This window comes from Cryptotermes secundus, unplaced genomic scaffold (assembly GCF_002891405.2).
Source record: "Cryptotermes secundus unplaced genomic scaffold, Csec_1.0 scaffold259, whole genome shotgun sequence".
In the NCBI taxonomy this organism is placed as follows: domain Eukaryota; kingdom Metazoa; phylum Arthropoda; class Insecta; order Blattodea; family Kalotermitidae; genus Cryptotermes; species Cryptotermes secundus.
The window spans coordinates 409,321-430,121 of NW_019742445.1; the positions used below are offsets into that span (position 1 = coordinate 409,321).

Below are 20,801 nucleotides of genomic sequence, written 5' to 3' on the forward strand. Positions count from 1 at the left end.
GAGAGATTGTAAGATGATAACAAAGAGTCTAAATTTAGTTTCCTATTACTGTCGATGAGATAGTTTATATTTATATCACCACAAATTATAAATTCAACTTTTGAACTATGCAGTACATTTAGGATGGTTTCTAATCTATTTATAAAGTGATTGAAGTTTCCAGATGGGGCTCTATATAAAGTCAGTATACAAATATTAGAAAAAGGAGAGTCTAACTTTAGAGCACATGCTTCCAGATCCTGGTCTTTGCAATAATCTTCTAAATTTATTCTAGTAAATTTTAGGTTTTCATGTACAAAAATACTCACTCCTCCTTTCTCCAGTGTTTTCCTACAGTATCTAGCACCTAAATTATAATTTCCTAAGTGAAGATGTTCTAATTCCAGCTGTTTCATGTGATGTTCAGTAAGGCACAGTATGTGTGGAAGATTTGAATTCATGGAGCTTATTAGTTCATTTGTTTTGTTTCTCAATCATCTTATATTCTGATGGAATATTCTTAGTACTTTATTATTCATTGAGTTTAGTAGACTGCAATTACCTTTTCCGATTTCTATTGGTTCACTTACATTATTGTCTGAAACATTAGTTATGCTGCTGCACTCAGAAACTATCAAAATGACATGCTTTTTCTTGATTGGTGTGTCAAGAGGGTGGTAGCAGTGCTCAGTACCTTTTATGACCATAGATTTCAAGCAGTACAACAAAGAGTGACAGGTGACACAACAGAAGACGTGATGAAGCCCCTTCTTATCTGAGACTACACACAAACACACACAAATACCAGTGCTGTAGACATGCCTGATCATGACACAATCAACTTCAATGAGAAGAAATGTGCAGGAGATAGCTGTGGTGAAGAGTACATAAATACCAAGACCAATGAGACATGCAAAACACCTTGCACTTCATTACAGTAAACATCTCAATTGTTGTATTATAATGGCCATACAGTGTCAGAATATGATAAGTGAGTGATTTTAAGAATAAGGTGAGAAATGTGCATATGTATCTCATCTTCTCAAGTGCAGTGAAAAGTAGTGAAATGTATTATGAACAGCAATTATTTAATTTCAATTACCTTGCAGTGACAAGTCCAGGAAGTCTCGTACATTGTGCTGAACAGCATTTCGCAACTCCTTGAAGGTTCTGAATTGAGATGGTACACTGCACATGTCAGATGAAGAAGTTGCAAAAACGGTGTAATATTCAGCAAAATGTGCAGCAGTTGGGAGGACCAGACTCCAGTGCAGAAACTGCATTATCATGAACTCAAGAGAGATGAAATCCGTTATTGGGTACTGGTTGCCCACACGTGAATTCAGCTCTGATATTTTTGGTACATTTGCATCTCGTTCCTCAAATTTTGCTGGGGGGAAAAGACAAAAAATAGATCAAATGAACAGTAAAAAATCAAGTAAAAGTTACACAAAATAAGAACCACATCAATATAAATATTTCTATAATGCTGGTATGTAATACTGCAATTTTAAAAATTCCTTCATATGTCTTGAATTCAGATGCTTGAAAGCTTTTGTGATGTCTCAGATATCTCGCTTTATCCATCAAATTTCAATCTAGTATAATGTTCTTCCAGACATATAACAGAGAACAAAGAACTTGTTCCTAATTTACAAGAAGCACAATATATAACATGATGGTGCAATTGTTATTATTATGACATGTTTATAGACTTGGTTTCTACAATAATGGATCAACCAGTGCCATCCACTATGACCGACTGCTTCTTATAGTATTTAACCCTTTTGTCCTCCTAATGTAGTACAGCATGGTAAAATTATAAGGGCTTCAACTGCAACATTTACAGAGTGCCAAATGAGATACAAAGATTATCTTCAATAGTGTGCAAGTAAGAATTTGGAAGGAGGTGATTTTGGCCTAATATCCTAGCATTCATCTGGAGAGATGGAGGAAAACACGTAGAACCTTCACTGCAGGCTATGCTTCATGTACACTTCATATAGATATAACATTTCATGAGAATTCTACCAACCTGTTCCTTTGTAAATACTGGCATGAAAGAAATTAAATTTCCTTTTGATAAACTGGTAGTATACTATTTATTTTTTAGGCTACTAAATAAAGCCACTTAATGGCATTACGTTTCACTATAAGCAGTGCGATTCATGCATGAAAATTTATGATTTGTTAGCAGTGGGTGGCAGTTATCAGCTCCATTAGCCATTTGTTCTCAGTCACAATTAGTGAGCAGTGTTCCGTCATAGTGTGATAGACTTTAAAGCAGCATGTATTTCTGTATGACACCTATGTGAAATATGGACATGCTAGAAAGTGTTGGCAAAAATTGTTAAAACCACTGAAACATCTAGCTCAAGAGACTGGAGTGTCAAAGTCTAGTGCACGAACGACAACACAACTGTTGAAGCTTAGACCCTACAAAACAACACCAGTCCATGCCTTGTAGCCACACGATCTAGCTAGTAGAGTTCATTTTTGCAGCTGGTTTCTACAGTCTGTGGTTTTAGATGAAACAGGGTTTCACTTGCAGCGATACATAAATACAAAAAATAATTGCTACTGGAGTTCACAGAATCCACATCTAACCCACGAAGTCCTGCTCAGTCCAGTGAAAGTTGGTGTCTTGTGTGCTGTAAGTGCAAAAAAGGCTTGTTGGACCTGGATTTTAATGAAACAGATAATTTTGAAAGATATGTACAAGTTGTTCTTCGGCATTTCTTTCCAGAGTTTCAGCAAGACTCAGCTACTGCCCACACTGCACGCATGTCTATGCAGGCTTTGATGTCTCCAGGAACAGAGTAATGAGCAGTGTTGTTTGGCCAGCACATTCACCCAATCTTGATCCTCGTGATTTTTCTTCTGGGGTTGTTTGAAGGACAAAGTTCATAACAGATACATTGGAATGGAAGAACTAAAAAAAAAACGTTTGTAAGGAAACTGCAAATATATCCCAAGAATATATATTCTTGCAAAACAGTTGAAAGGGTAAATCAGAACCTTTTCTGCTGGTACACGTAATGTCTATGTGTGGAAGGACGGCATTTTCTGTACCTCCTGCAATCTATGAAATGTAACTACCTCAATCTGAATGTTACTGGTCAACGGACATATTGATTCATCGGCAAAATACTTATGTACCTCGCAGCCTTCAGTGCATCAGTTGCCATGAACCAAACAGCTGTGACCCAGTCAACAAAGTTAAGAACCTCCCTATATATGGAATTAACCAAGGGTGGTCTTGCTGAAGTACAAAGACCTAATCCCAGTTCCTCTGAAATTTAAATTGTTTTGAAAAGTTGGAAAGTTACAAATTGCCTGGTACTATCAAATTCTGGCTGAACTGATCCAAGGAGGAAGTACAATGTTATATTTGAAGGCCCATAGTGTTAGTCAGGATAGCAGTCGGTATAACGACTGACTACAGGCTGGATGCATGCGGTTCGGAGTTCGAGTCCCTTCAGGGGTAAGAATTTTCTCTTCTTCACGTCATCCAGACTGGTTCTGGGGCCCACCCAGCCTCTTATCCAATGGGTACCAGGGGCTCTTTCCCGGGGGTAAAGTGGCAAGAGTGTGAAGTTGACCACTCACCTCCAGCTACTGCCAAGGAAAAGAAAAATGTGGATCTATACATCAACACCCCAATACACCTTCAAGGTGTAGTGCTTAATTAGTTAAGCACAGGGACAACTTTGCCAATCAAGTAAAGCTGTATAAGTAAATTCTTCACACTCAAAGTACTTCGAAATCCTGTTAAAATACTCGTACAGCTTATTAAGGAGTAAAATTTCATAAAAGGTTAAGCCATAAAAGACAATTTAAAATTAATTATTCTGAGCAGGGGATTTCTCAGATCAACTGATCATCTGGACAAGTCAGTCATGGTGGAACACAGCAGCATTATGAGGCACCACATCCGGCTCCGTAACACCATCATCCTTTCCATTGAACCCCAATATCTTTAGGGAGGTGACTGAGGTCAAGCTCCATTCCAATAATATGAACAGGGAGATAGCTTCTGCTTCAGCAAGTCATGGAAACCTCTCATCTCCTCCCTGAAAGATCATAGGAAGCCTTTCTTACAGGACACCCTAGTTGGCTTCTCCAATGGGTCATGCAGGTCCATGCATAATAACCTTAACAGAGCTTCAAAAATGCACTATCTGGAAACCAATAAACCCCAAGCCTTTCCTTTCTCTCCCGGCCTTCGCCCCATGGCTTTGCTCTTATCCCCAACTTCATGCCTACAACCCACACATAACTTCTCTCCTACTTTCCCTGCTACTCCACTCACGACATACACCTATGAATTTTCTCCTGTGTTCCCACAGCTGCACAATTGGATCTTGAAAGGGCCAAACATATTCACTGTTCTCCTGTCTCCTACTGATTCGCCCTGGTCATCTGTTAAGAGTCAATGGGAACTGATGGGCTGGCTTCTGAGGTTCCTTCTCCGTCCATATAATTCCATGTTTTCACAGTTCATGTCCTTTGCTTACTGCCTGCTTCATACTAGTTTTATTTGCCTCGCTCATTCTTCAATCCTAACGAGGGAGGTAACATGTTCCTCTGGAATGTCAGTTGACTTTTAAAAGAATACAAGGTGTTCTATCCCAGAAGATATAATTCTTCACATCCTACTTCATTTCACTGATCATTTTCTAGCTGACAGTAATTCCCATTCCTGATACAAGTTACAAGGTCAATGTAGGTATCTTTTTAACATGCACTGTTGACATTCCTTATCATCATTTGTTCCACCTAAATATTCTGTTATAATAACTGAAATCTGATATGTTTCATTCAATGACAATGCACACTGAGTGCTGATTCACAGCATGCCAACTCTTATGAACAGTGGTTACTTACCATACCTTGCAACTAATTCTCTACTTAAAATACAGTAGAACTTGGTTATAATGTCATCAAAGGGACCTAAAAATAGTGTCGTTATAAACGAATGTCATTGTAACCGAAATGGGCACTTCCACAGTAGCCTTATGTTAGTCATGTAAAAATCTACCAAAAACCGAGTTAAAATGTTGCATTTTTTAGTGACATACGTAGTTAAGTACAGACTAACGTAACATTAACGTGGAATTGCCCAAATGTGTAATATGAAAGGCATATTACAGCGCTTTTCACTGACAATACACACCGCACTAATACTGTATATTAAAGGTAGGCCTACTCACCAAATTACAGTAGATTACATCAACTGTTGTGCCTTACTGTACCTAGATACGAGTACAGTAATCAGTTATCTTCATCTGTTTCATGTTACTTGCCCAATACACACTTTCTTAATTACGTTCAATGTCCATATCAGAGAAACTGAGGAATGAAAATGACGTTACATACGAGGTTGATGCATTTGTGCATGTCGTACTAAGCAAGGTATAAAAACAGTTGCTTTATGAGGAATTAGTTCGTACCATTGAATATTTGACGCAATAGACAAGGTGTCGCAGAAACCGATGTTGCTATAACCAAGTTTTACTGTATTGTGACATGTGAAACCATTGTTGGGCAATGGAATATGGAACGAGGTTATGCAACACTAATGAAAGTGGTGTTTGTCCATGCCATGTCATGCTGAGCCAAGCCGAGGCACACTGGTTGCTATGCAGCATTGCCCAGCAACACCTCTGTAAACATGGCGATTACACAACAGTGAATAGAGGCGAGTTTTCCACTGCCCGACTGAGGGTTTATAAGAGTAACTGGAATGCCTAAGGAGTTCAGTTGTATCAAGTGAATTGTGAAGAATTTATAAGTTCAGCTGAACTATAGCAGCAGTCACGGGAAGAAGAACCGAACGCATGATAAAAGATTTCCCAAGTGTACTCTTCTACTTTCATCATGAGCCTTACATTTGAGTACATATGGAAATATAAAACATTTACTCCTTCAGCTGTAGAGAAATAAATGTTATGGACACAAAGAGTTCTGATTTAGTAAGAACTAATTGCATACACACACCTGCCAACAAAATACACACAAGAGCCACCAGACCCAGGCGTTCTTCAACAATCCTATGATTGTCCATGAAAATGTCAAGTAGATACACAGCAAGATGGACTGAAGTATTGCTTAAATTAAGCTCTTCTGCAACTGCACGCATCCAGGTCACCAGAACATGTCGATATTTTAACTGTAACAATTAAGGTACATTTCCTTTTAGCACTCTAAAGTCCAACATATGTTAACATATGACACCATTTTACATTCCATTTACTGTTTCTATTGCAAAATGTTTAGACCCTCATTTTTTTTTTGAGAATTTAACAGAAAATTAAATTCCAGTACAACAAAATCTCCATTACCCAGAAAAACTCTTACAGAAACCCCGTACAAAGACAAAGCAATGTGTTTTCCCTTTATACTTTGCATAGCAATCTTCTTATGAGACACAGCAATTGATGGATAAAAGGTTTCTGATATACAGGGTGATTCACGAAGTTTTACCCTCACTTAGGGAGGGCATTCCTGCGGTAATTTTGAACAAAAATGTTAATGGTCTCTGACTCATAATTAAAGAGATACAGCAATTTGAAAACTGGCGAAAAATCTTTTTTCCTTCGATTTTCAGTCAAAACGAATTAGAAATACAATACAAACACTTTTTAAATCGTTAAGGTTTTAGGAAAGAAGCATTCTAAAACCATTTTTTTTTTCAATTTCTTAATTTTGCTTTGTGCAACATTTTTCATCGATTTTATGTTACAAAATTACATTATTTTCAGCATCCCATTCTGCAAACATACCAATGGTTGCATATCACACCCTTCTATCAATCTGTTTCCTTTAAACTGTAGTGCTTTAGATGATAACTGGATTTACATAAGATTTTCAAAAATTTCTCCTTGCACATCAACACAACGCGTTGCAAGCGTATGAACCACGCTCGTAGCATTTCGCAGTTCCACATGTTTCTTCCTTATTGTCATCGCCGCATCCAGTATACGTTCCAGCAATGCTTCACGTGTTTGTACCTTTACCTGGTGTACAATGTCCTTCATCCAGCCCCAAATGCAATAAAATGAAGGGCCTGATTAGCTGATCATACAGAACACCACACCAGACATTGACACTGAATCGGTGTTGAAAATTCGATTCTATCGTGGCACGGGGATTATTGTCTGCCCAAACATGTACGAGTAAGTTGTGACTGTTGCTGACCCTGTCACGTGTAAATTGTGCCCCATCACAGAACATTATCAAGCGGTACAACTGCCGATTTCCATTTAACCAGTTGCAGAACTGCAGACGAAGAGCACGGTCTCCTGGTTGTAGGTGTTGTACTTGTTGTAAATGATAAGGATGCAGCCAGTTCTCATGAAGAGTCCTCCATGCCATGGACGAGAAACACCAAACCGCCAAGCTAGGCGTCTTGTACTGGCACGAGGAATGCGCTCTACAGCATCGAGAATGTTTTCTTCTTCGCACAATTCATGTTGAGGATTTCGTGCGTATTGTATACAAATACTGGAGAGAGAATCAGTTTGTCTTAATGTGCTGAATGTACTGCTAATGGATTTAGTATTTGGAATACTGTGAAGAGGATATCGCCGGTGATATTCGGCAGCAGCGGCTCTCGCATTTCCATCACATACACCCAAAACAAACACCATATTGGCGTATTCCTCAGTGGAAAATGTGTACGGCATCTTAACTTCACACAGTCACCAACCCAACGTCCTCTTCACTACTGGATCGCTTTGTCTAGGATCGCGCAACATTCCAGCCGGTCAGATTATCTGCTGACACAGCTGACTGGAACACAAGGTCGCCCAGGGGGGAAGCATAGCGCTGCATTCACATTCATGCGTTTTGAAAATCTATTGTTAACTCCATAACTACTGAAAATCAACCAAAAGTCTGTAAGGAAATTTTGCAGGAAATAACCCCAGGAATATATACCAATAGCCGGGGTAAAACTTCGTGAATCACCCTGTATAAGCTGTAATGCCATCACAAATTTCACTAGTATTGACAGTAATGACACCTGCATCATGGGGTGTGTGAACATATGCCCATTGCAAATTTGTTTTTGAATAATTTTACGAAAATGGTAAAATTTCTTTGAAAGTTTTGCCAGCTGGATGATAATCATAGATGCTTGGATACCAGGTAATTATTGGGAGTTTACTGTATGTTTAATGCTTTCTGCCATTATGCATGAAAGATGATATCAATAAAAAAACTGTATTACCAGAAACTAAAAACTGAAAGAAGATTTAAGCATGAGGAATATGTGGCAAACACCACATTTGATGTGGTTCAGTATGGACTCCTCTGTTACTAGCTCCATAAGATTTTCAATATAACCTTACAGCCACAAGACTACAACACATATGGTGAGTGTGCCCAGATTCTTTCAAGATTCGACCATGTCCTAACGCACAACCAAAAGCATTGAATAATAAATGATGTAAGCAAAGCCAATCAAGTAGGTTAACAAATACCCCTGAACAAATGAAGCTGAGACACTGCAATAAAAAGGAATATTGAAGCCTATGAAGGGAAAAGTATGTCGTTTCTCTGTATCAGCATCTGCTGAGTACAGTGGCCGTTTTCTAGCATTTTGACAGACTCCTTCCTGACAACACCCTTTTCAGTGTACATCATGTTCCATGTCATTTCAAACTTGTTAACTGACTAATCTGTTTACTGCAGACCTGCTTCATCCTTTCCTGCTCTCAGATTTCACTAAAAAATCATGATGAATCATGATAACACTAGCAGTCAGATAAAATCTTTTCTCTAAAGTTCATTCTGTTCTGTTGAGCATGCCAACTTGACCACTGTTGCTTCATGTTGTTTCCATGAGGGGCAGAATATTTTCTTGAGACCGCTAACAAACAGCAATGATGACAACAACAAAACCTGTATAGACGTCATTGAAAAAATGTCTAACTGCCGGCTCTTTCCCTGCCACCTAGCATACACTTAAGACAGAATATAGTCATCATGCGTAAATGAAAGGTATAATCTTAATGACATCCCATGGAAAGGAAAACACCCTTACAAGATGACACATGCTTTGTTCCCCATTAACAATCTCTGAATGACTGATACATTTTTTTTAAATGCCTCAGCATGTTTGGGTCATAGACTTTTACATGACAGCAACGTAAGTACCATGCAATACTGGTTGATTTTTAATTATAGACAACATTATGATGGAATCACAGGGGTCAAATGCTTATTGACTTTTGTGAAAGTAATGGACTGATTGTTACCAACACTTGGTTCAAGAAGCCAAAGAGAAGACTTTACACATTGAAGGCACCTGGGGATTGGAGGTGGCATCAGCTGGGCTACATCCTTGTGAAACATTGATTCAGAAACAGTGTGAAGGATGTGAAGATGCTGCCTGGGGCAGATATTGACTCTGACCACAACTTACTGGTTGCCAAGTTTCGAACCAGGTTGAAGATAATTATAAGATTCCAAAAGCGCAGACCTAGATGGGATTTGGAGAACTTATATGCTCAAAGACAAAGCGTGCAGGAGACCCTAGAAGAGAAACTCAGTGCAACTGAAAGTGAAAGCGGAAATGCTGAAGTGCAGTGGAACAATATAAAAGAATGCATGTTAGATACTATTAGTGAATTGGTTGGTAAAGTTGAGAAGATAGCAAGAACACCATGGGTTACACAGGAGATGATGAGTAAAATGGAGGAGCGAAGGAAATGGAAGAATTTAAACAATGAAGAAGGCAGGAGGAAATTCAGGGGACTGAGGAATGAACTGAAAAGAGCCACGGACAGGGCCAAAAAGGAATATCTTGAGAAGATATGTAATGAGATTATAGAATTTCAAAGGACAGGATGTTATGATTTGATGTACATGAAGACAAAAGAACTAGGATGGAAAGAGAACCATGGGATTCAAAATACTGGCATCCAAGACTCCCAGGGGAATAGAATAGTAGATCAGAGACAAGTGCTGAAAATTTGAGAAAATTATATTACAGAACTATATGATCGACCTAATCGGCCAGCAACCTTGGAAGTGGAACCGGAAGAAGTAGATACAGATGAAAAGGACCATATATTTTACAAAGTGAGGTGGAAAAAGCTATCAAGGACACAAGGAATGGAAAGCCTACAGGAGATGACGTACCTGGAGAGGTGCTCAAGTTACTGGGAGAAGGTGGTTTGAAAACACTGACAAAACTAATAAACACCATATATGAAACTGGAGAGTGGCCCAAGGACTTTACAGAAGTGACAATGATTGCCTTGAAGAAAAAGACAAAAGCTACAAAATGCAGCAACCATCGCACAATAAGCCTTATTGCATATACAGCAAAGATAATAGGAGAGATACTTAAAAGAAGAATTGAAAGGAAAATAGACGACATATTTGGAGAGGATCAGTTTGGATTTAGAAGAGGAAAAGGAACCAGGGATGCAATTGGGATGATGAGAATTATAGCAGAACGAACTTTGGAGATAGATGAAGAACTGTGTGCTTGCTTTATTGACTGGCAGAAGGCATTTGACCATGTAAATTGGACCAAATTAATGCAGATCCTAAAGGAAACAGGTATCGATTGGCAGGAAAGAAGACTAATTAGTAAATTGTACATGGATCAGAAAGTTAGAGTGTGACTGGACAGAAGGGAGACAAGAAGTGTGAAGGTTGGGAGAGGAGTTCAACAAGGATGCTGTTTATCACCAATTTTGTTCAACTTGTACAGCGAATGCCTTATCAAGGAAGCTCTGGATGGGCTTGGAGACTTCAAATTAGGAGGGCAAATTATTCAAACTGTGAAATATGCAGATGACCTTGTGTTAATGGCTAAGGAAGAAACTGTGCTACAGGGTATGATTGATAGACTAATTGAAATTGGAAGGTGCTATGGCATGGAAATGAATGTGGAAAAAACAAAAGTAATGAAAATTTCGAGAGAACCAACCCCAGTCACAATAATGATAGACCGAAAACAACTGGAGAATGTGAAATGTTTTAAATATTTGGGTAGCTTGTTAACAGATGATGGAAGGTGTACTTGTGAAATTAAATCTAGGATTGCCATGGCAAAAGCTACATTTAGTAAGAAGAGACTGTGGACCTGTCATCTGACAGATTACTGATGAATGAATGAATGACAACGTTATGTCACTATTCAGATTATGCAGCAACAAATGAGATAGAAAGATGTTCCTCAATGGTAAGTAAAGAAGGTTTTGGAAGGAGACAGTCATACACTATTTGAAGGTGTGTATTAACCTGGCATTTTCTAAAGAAACCGAGGAAAACCATAAGAAACAATGGTAGGGATAGCTGGTAGCCTGGCTGACATTCAAACTGGGTTCTTCCGGCAACACCATCCTGGTCAGTGTAATGTAATACTGAAGCCTGACAAGTTGTGTGATTAAAAACTTCTCGAAATAGTATTTGATTTCCCTAACATAATTTCTGTTTATAACAGAAAATAACAATGTGTTACGAGGTCAGAACAAAGTTTCAGTTATTAAGCCTCGCTTGCTTAATACTGGAATATGTGTGCCAGCAAGAACATGAAATGCAATCACCAAAGATGCCCCTTATGGCATATTCACAACATTTACCTGACAGTAAACACAATAAGTATTGCAGCATGCAGACCACTGCTAAGTTACAACTTTTATAAACACTTGCTGCTGGCCAACAACCACAGAATTAGCAAATATACGGCAGCTGTTACTGAGTAACATCTTGGAAAACAAACATGTTCCCATAGCAACAACTGAACTACAACAATGAGCGATGTTTTCTATGCAGTCAATCAATCCAAAGGGGTTATAAATGGGACAGATTTAGAGTTTAGTCAGTTGTGGGACATTCACCAAGCAGTAAGAATGTAGGCAGAGGACACTGTTAGTATCTGTTACCAGAAAACGACTAGTGAAGAGACAAAAGACTGTGTGCTTCAGTTACAGTGATCTTTAGAGTGTGTAAACGCGTGACACAGTTATAGTTACTTGTAGTTACAAGTTAAGCTAGTCGTCCATTGGAAGCGGAAACCTGCGAACTGGCATTCGGCCGAATCTGTGCGAGTCTCTTCGTCCGAATTCGTGCGTTCACTGCGTGTCCTTTGGCTGCGTGTTCAGCCGATGCCATTCACGTTCTGTTGTGGCACTGTCTGAAGATTTATGTGATCTGTACATGCTAGATACTCCTTTACTGGCTAGGTGACGAGCACAGAATAGGAGAAAAGAGTGGATTAGTGAAATTTTATCAAAAAGACAAACGTTTGATGAATTTTCTCATATATGGAGTGATTTACGAGAGGACGAGTCACAGTATTTTGGTTATTTTCGCACGAAGCAAGATACATTTGAATACACATTAAGCAAAGTATATCAGTTGAAGAAGTACAGTAACTTCCGAGAAACTATTTCACCTGAAGAAAGCCTAGCTGTAACGTTAAGTTAAGGATTTGATAAGAGTTTGAGAAAACAAAATATTACATCGATGTTATATTATTCTTGCTTCTTATTGACTATATACAAACCGTTGTTTCTACAAAGGATCAAAATTACTATAATACACAGCGGCATTGTTCTGGTCTGTTACTAATTCATTGCTGTGGGAACTATTATGGGAACTGCGTGTCGATTCAAAGGATAGAGGTGAAACATTTGACATGGACATCACACTGCTGTTTCGATCCTCCTGTTCCTGCAGTAAAACATCCATCAATTTCATGCGTAATTGCAGCTGTCTTTCTTCAGGCAAGGTCATCAGAAATTGATAGTCACTATCTTGCGTCATTTGAGAGCTCTTTTCGAAGTAGCTCAACTTTTTAGATTCTATTTCCAAGAATTTGTCATTGTAATTAATTCTTTCCTTTCCTCTTTTTAGCGAACTTTTGAAATGCTCTTTTTGTGCCGGAGATGTATTTACAGGTGCATCATTCTCCATATCTGATTGACAATCTGGAGCAGAAAATGCATCATTATATTCACTTTGTGTTGTAATATTATCAGTGCCAGTCTCACTACAGGCGTCCGCAATGTCAGGAACACTACTCGACAGATTTCTCAGTTTAACAGTATCACTTAAACATCGTAGGTGGTTGAAGAAGGCCATTTACGCTCAGCTGACATGTCTCCTCCACTACCAGATCTTTTGAAGTTGTATTTCTTCAGTTCCTTCCTGAACCTGTCCCTCAGGACCCTCCATCTCTTCTTAACGTCCTCAACTGAAATACTAACAGAAATACCGGAAATAATGCTTGCATACACCAAACAACTGATAAAATTACAATAAGTATGTTATTCTTTACAGGTATCTAGCAACCGGATCGTTGTTCAAAACACTGGGGTACTCCTTTCGAATGTCAGATGTAACGGTCGGGAGAATTATTCACGAAACGTGTAAACTGATATGGGAATCGTTACACAATGAACACATGCCATTTCCTTCGGAAGAACAAGTAGACCACATAGCCGCTGCATTCTGTAAGAAATGGAGATTTCCAAATTGCGTGGGAAGCACAGACGGAAAGCATGTTTAAATTAAATTCCCACAATATTCTGGAGTATGTTCAACTACAAGAAATATTTTTCTATCGCATTGCAAGCAGTGGTAGGAGCCGTCTACAGGTTCATCTGTATCAACATCGGAGCCTATGGAAAGCAGAGTGATAGCGGTATCTTTGGTCACTCCAACTTAGCCAAACAACTCAAAAATGGCGCCCTTATGGTCCCATAAGTACCATCTTTCTTGAACCAGGAGAACTAACTTCTCGACATTCATTGCACAGCAGCGCAGCTGTTTGTCCAAAAAATCCAAACCAATCTGGATATTTCACAGTTCGCAAGTATACGCGCGTTCACTGACGAACAGTGCTGCTACTAATGGACGCAGTCTAACCTGATGCAAGCTGTTAGGATCGTTCAGCTGTTTCTGTGCATGTTCGGACGAACTCCTCATCGCAACTTTCCGCAGCTTTCCGCTTCCAATGGACGAGAGAGGCCTTATGTGTATAAGTGGTCAATAAATCCAATCACCAATCCAAACCCCACCGAGTTAGTCACTCATACAATTGACAGTATCATAAGTCGACACTGTCATCCTTCCATTGGACAGCTAACTGGAAAAACAGTTGATGTCTATATAAACAGTGATATTACAGAAAAACAGCGGTAATGAGCAATAAATCCACACATTTCATCTAATGGTTAATATGACAGAAAGCTTATGTCTAGCAAACAAATATCATAATTACAAAAATAACAATCCAAGTAATGAATGGGTACATAATAAATTTTAATTTAGGTTTTCACAAATTTTTAATCCCTTACTACAAAGAGAAGTCACAAGGAGATGGAGGATGTGCATATAATCTACAAAAGATCCTCTGGACATAAAAAGGTTCTAAACTTGAATCTCATTCAGGTCTGTGTCCTGTACCACGTGGCTGTGTCTATCCTACTATAAAGCAAGGGTCTGCAATGTGACAGCATTTTTTTAATTAAGTGATACACTTAATTAAAAAAATGCTGTCACACATATATGTATATGTTATATATGTATCACATATAGGAAACCTTGCTTGAATTTAAGTAAATAGAAAAATCTTACATGGTTAACTAGAAACATGGCTGTAATTAACTAAATATTATCTTAACTGTCCTGAAGATCATTGGTTTATGCAAATTATTTCAGCAAGTCCAAGGAATGGCAATGTCTAGGAATGGTCAGAGTATGTTAAATTTATTTTTTAAAAGATCTCTTATCTAAAAAGACAAATTTCAGTGGATCTGAGTGTCACAACATGAAATCACACACTGAATGCGGCACTTACTGAATGATGACACTTATGAACCCAGTTGTTTATTTTGTTTATTTACAATGGCATTATCATATGCTAAGGTTATGTAGTATCAAACAATGTGACAACTGAAAATCAAGCATTGCAAGAAATGTGTGTAGCAGTCAAGGCCCATTCTAAGGTTCTATTTCAGCATCTGGCCTGAGACAATGAACAGAACCTCATCAAACCAAAGTCAGGATATCCAGCCTACTACTGGGATTTCACTGAGTACCTCCTGAATGTAAATCATGTAAAATACCACTAGTAATACAAATTCAGCCACCTATGCAACAATCCTTTATTAATTTCGGTTACACTACATCGTTTGGCCCTTAAAGGGTCATCTTCAGAGGCTTCCAGTTAAACATTAATTACTGAATTGCAACAAGATATCCCTATATTCCTACTTATATACACAGGCCACAAAGTGGCTACACTCAAGTTTGTTTACATACTATTTAGTGGATATTGACTCATATGAGACTAAGTATTAAACTCAACAATTCATCTGATTAAGCTAAAATTAACTTAAGAAACATGAGCTATGACTGGCTTCGTGTCTTGAGCTGCAGTAGACCTCACTTAGCCTTCTCAAATTCTTCTATTATTTGATGTGCCACCTCAATGTGCTGTTATTATCATGCTCAACTTTCTTGAGGACTAACCATTTTATTTTTATATATTCTTCTTCCAGAATGACTGGATCAATCTATAATAATCTACATGTTTTAGTAATTTTTTCTCTCCTCTTGCTCCACTTTGGAGCATGGGGCTCATTTCTCAGTTTCATGATCATTTTACAGATGGTATGACTCCTTGGATGGGTGATCAGCTCGTCATAAGGCCTCTACCTGAACACAGGACAACACAAACACAGAAAAAACACATACACAGACCAAACTTCCGTGCCTTAGAGCGATTCGCTACTGTGACTGGCTGTTTTAGCAATAACATTGTGACGCGTTGCGCTATGGATGGCGCCCCTCCCTCCCCGCCAGCCGTGATGTGCCGAGCGGAACCTAAGTGAACCGAATCCAAACACGCTGGTTGCTAAGCACCGCGAGTAAACAGCGGTTGCTATGGTAATAAGCCAGTGAACACTCCGCCCCTCCCCCCACGGTGACATAATATGCAATGCCGCAATTGCTACGTACCTGTAAACAACTCCCAACAGCGTTGCTACGTAACAGGCAAACACTGCGACTATATAAGGGAACTACACAGCCGCCGAAGACAGTTCTCAAGTCATCAGTGAACAAGTTCGCAAGGCAGCAGCCTACGAGTTGAGTTGGAATCAAGCCAGCAGTGAGCCGTTAAGAGTTGAGTTGGAATATAGCAGCCATCGCGGAAAGAAGAACCGGACGCATGTGTGATAATCAGTGATAGTTTGTGATAAGTGAGTAAGAGTTGGGAGTGTGTGATACAGTGACACTGGTATAGCTCCCGTATCATAATTAATACGCGTATACTACTGAAGACAGAGTGAACTGATTAGTGCACAGGGTTTGTAAACTGTGGAAACCCGCAAGAGTGTTGTAATTAATTGTAGCTGAGACTGGTAGGTTGTTAAATAAACCAATTAACAATCTGAACGGCGTCTTCAGTAAACAAAACATGTTACATTGGTGTCAGAAGTGGGATACGGACTTACACATGTGACCAACAAGATTCAAACTCAAGACACATTGCATTTGGTGTCAGAATTGTTTATGAACTTGAACAAGCCTTAATGTAGGACGAACTATTGAAACAAGTGTTACACTGCTACAAAATGGAGATGTAGCAGATGATGGAAATGCTGCTCAAGGAAATCAGAGCTGGCCAAGAGGATTTCCTGGCAAAATTAGATGCTGATGGGAAAACTGACAAAGAAGAAATGCCGAAAGAGAAGGAAGCGATGGAGGCCAATCGAAAGAAAGACAAAGAAGATTTAATGGCCAAATTAGACTCCTATCAAGAAAAGGCGGAGATCGGCCTCAATGAATTGCTGGCCAAACTGGAGGCTGACAGACAGGCCAATAGGAAAGCATGGCGAAAAAGAGATGGCTGCCATGAGAGACAATTGGGTGATTGCCAAGCACAATGAGACGCTGGCCTGCCAAGAGATGGAGGCACGTCTAGTAGAAGAAAAGCCAACCTAAGTGGAAAGAAACCTGCGGTGGCACGGCAAGAAGAGGTCCCAATAGTGATACCGGTCGGAGTGACGATGGCCTGCCGAGAAATGGAGGTACATCCAGAAGAAGAAGAGCTGGCTTCAGTGGACATGAAACCTTAGGTGGCCGACAAATGAGAGGTACCTGTAGAAGAAGCCGAAGTAATGCCAGTCGGAGAATCGAAGAAGGAAAGGCGTAGGGACCGAAAGAAGCGGAATATGAATTCGACACGGGAAAACTGTTGACCCCGGATGACGTTGGCTGCCCCCTGCAGGAAGGTGTCCCGCCGTGCAACAGTGGCATGGCTCAGGAGGAACATCTTCGGGAAATGTTGGAACCGAGGAGATTATGAATCCTGGATGAAGTTGGCTGCCACCTGCAGGAAGACATCCCGTCGCGCGACAGTGGCATGACGTTGGAGAAATGCCTTCAAGAAGGAAACTCCCCAGGGAACCTTCGGATGCCGGAGAAAGGATTTGGCGCAACGGTCTCGTGCCAGCAAGTGGCGGGAGGACCAGGATGAACGATGATGTCAGCAAGTGCGGACCACATCGGAAGTGCTGTTACATCGACATAAAGAACTCCTCAGGGAAGACATACATAAGGATTGGACATTGTGGAGGGGTCGAACGCCTGCGAAACTGAAAAAAAAAAAAATGGAATAGTACACAGGAGGAACTGGTAACGTAGAAGTACCGGCATACCGAGGAAGAGTGCATGTGCGACGAATGAATGTGATACAATGGGATCTTCTAGGCGAGCTGAAACGAAACCGCTCAAGACGAGCTGGTCTTAAGAGGGGAGCGGTTGTAACGGCCGGATAATAGTCGCTGCAAGGAGTAGCCGAAACAGGAGACGCAGAAAGCACAGCCTCCAAAGAAAAGGAACAGGGATGCACCGTTAGGCTATTCGGGATGAACAGCCTTAAGGAGGGAGCAGTGTGACGTGTTGCGCTATGGATGGCTCCCCTCCCTCCCCTCCAGCCGTGACGTGCCGAGCGGAGCCTAAGTGAGCCGAGTCCAAACACGCTGGTTGCTAGGCAACGCGAGTAAACAGCGGTTGCTATGGTAATAAGCCAGTCAACACCCCGCCCCTCTCCCCGCAGTGATGTAACATGCAATGCCACAATTGCTACGTACACATAAACAACTCCCAACACCGTTGCTATGTAACAGGCAAACATGGCAACTATATAAGGGAACTACACAGCCACCAAAGACAGTTCTCAAGTCACAGCAGCCTACGAGTTGAGTTGGAATCTAGCCAGCAGTGAGCCATTAGAGTTGAGTTGGAATATAGCAGCCATCGCGGAAAGAAGAACCGGACGCATGTGTGATAATCAGTGATAGTTTGTGATAAGTGAGTAAGAGTTGGGAGTGTGTGATACAGTGACACTGGTATAGCTCCCGTATCATAATTAATACGCGTATACTACTGAAGACAGAGTGAACTGATTAGTGCACAGGGTTTGTAAATTGTGGAAACCTGCAACAGTGTTGTAATTAATTGTAGCCGAGTCTGGTAGGTTGTTAAATAAACCAATTAACAATCCGAACGGTGTCTTCAGTAACCAAAACACATTACAATATATTACAATTTACAATTGGTTTACCAAAGGCTACTTGACTTAATGAACATGAAAAACCAAAATGAGATGAGTTTTGAGATATATAGAAAACCTACCTCCAAGGATCTCATTCTTCATAATACATGCTCTCATCCGTATGAGAATAAGAAATCAGCTATAAACCACCTATATAACCAAATGCATATATACAAGCTCACTAAAGGAAATAATAACAAAGAAAAAGAAATTATAGCTCAAATGTTAAAAAATAATGAATAACCCCTTACAGATAAGGAAGAAGGAAAACAAAAGTCACCCAGAAATAATACACACACAATACAAAAAGGCAAATAGGTCACTTTTACATACTTTGGCCCTTGTGTCAGAATAATCACCAAGTTATTTCAAAACTCTAACATGAAAGTGGCATTTAAGACCGTAACACAATAAAACACCATGTAAAAACAAGGCAAAAACAACTGATGTATATAACCAAATGCATATATACAAGCTCACTACAGGAAATAATAAAAAAGAAAAAGAAATTAAAGCTCAAATGTTAAAAAATAATGAATAACCCCTTACAGATAAGGAAGAAGGAAAAGAAAAAGTCACCCTGAAATAATACACACACAATACAAGAAGGCAAATAGGTCACTTTTACATACTTTGGCCCTTGTGTCAGAATAATCACCAAGTTATTTCAAAACTCTAACATGAAAGTGGCATTTAAGACCGTAACACAATAAAACACCATGTAAAAACAAGGCAAAAACAACTGATGTATATAGCCCAAGCGGGGTATATCACATGGTATGCAGGGACTGCAACGTGGGACAAATGAGACATACATTCAGAGCAAGGTATAAAGAACATATTAGAGAAATAAAAAGAAATGGACAAAACTCAAAATTTGCCCAACACATACTACATATGATATACAACCATGATACCATGGACCAGACCACAAAAACACTACACATGGAAAGAAAAGGACAAATGCTAAACTCACTAGAAAACTATTTTATATTGTATACATATGAGGGTTGGAACTTTAAGAGTGGCAACTATTTATTTACAACTGATACAAAATAGATCCATGTTTCGAAGTTTTACTGTCCTTCAATGTAGTCACTAGCATTGTGTACAACCTGTTGCCAGCAATGTGGAAGTCGTAGGATACCTTTAGCAGTGCCTGCTGTGTTGGTAGTTTGAATGGAGCGGTCTACTGCCTGAAGAATCTCTGGAATAGTTCTGAAGCGAATGCCACAAAGTGGTTCCTCCATCTTAGGAATCAAGTCGAAGTCACAAGGGCTTAAGTCCGGGGAGTATGGTGGATGGTACAGCATTTCGCAGCCCCATCAATCGAATAAATCAGCCACAGCCTGCGCTGCATGCGGCCAAGCATTGTCCTGCAAAATGATAGGTGGGTTCTGCAGAAAGTGTTGCCGCTTCCTTCTCAAAGCTGGTCGCAGGTTGTGTTCCAAAAATGAACAGTAATACTGAGCATCGACGGTCTGCTGTCAGGGATCACTCTCCAGTAATGCAGAAAGAGCATACACTTCGTCTTCATTGACACTAGGACAACTTGGCCGACGCATGTCTGCCACAGTTTGGCGTCCCTTGTTGAAGGCCACCTTGCCACTCTTCTGTAAGGCAATGCAGATTCCCTGCAAGCCTCTTGAAGACCTTGATGACGCTGCTGTGCTGTACAGCCTCTGGCACATTCAATCTTTATCCAACTCCATTCTTCCTGTTTCAAAAACATCATGACAACACTACATTAGACGCCAGCTATCATAAGGCTCTGTTCTTCTCGTCACTGTGCATGCGTGTGATGTGGGAAGGGACAGTCCATTTGCTCTGAGGTAAGGTAGGTATGTAACTAACGTGTGGTATAAGCGACATTATTTGGTTCCCTTGCATGGCGTCTCTACAGCAGTGTTCCCACTATTAAAGTTCCAAACCTCGTATATATACGTGCTTAGTCAACATATATGAGGGGCAGTCAAATGAAAATGGGTTAGAAGCCAAAGCATATTAAGGAACTAACAATTAACAATCAAGTTCCTTCCGTCAAATGTGACACTTTTTTAAGTTTTCCACCTCGTCACCACCTGCCTTACATGTTTCGGCTCACCACGGAGCCATCATCAGAGGCATTTATAGTAGAAAAAGAAATCACCAACACACAAAACTTCACTTTGTCCAAGATAGCCACGTTCCAGTTAATTAAAATAATTACAAATAGTTAAAATTACCCAGA

At 39.9% G+C, this 20,801-nt stretch overlaps 1 protein-coding gene across 2 annotated transcripts in view; it reads right to left on the reverse strand.

The window, feature by feature from the left end:
* The window catches only part of LOC111873158 (cyclin-J), a 61,039-nt gene that overhangs the window by 26,679 nt on the left and 13,559 nt on the right, over window positions 1-20,801 (reverse strand). Inside the window, exons 2-4 of one of the 2 annotated variants that reach the window (XM_023867639.2) lie at window positions 13,873-14,092; window positions 5,980-6,151; window positions 1,082-1,369 (exon numbers count right to left, since the gene is read on the reverse strand). In XM_023867639.2, coding sequence (XP_023723407.1) covers window positions 1,082-1,369; window positions 5,980-6,151; window positions 13,873-13,932 — 520 coding nt within the window. In that variant the 5' untranslated portion in view covers window positions 13,933-14,092. The remainder of the gene's footprint in view (window positions 1-1,081; window positions 1,370-5,979; window positions 6,152-13,872; window positions 14,093-20,801) is intronic. The other variant, XM_023867638.2, reaches the window with a different exon arrangement.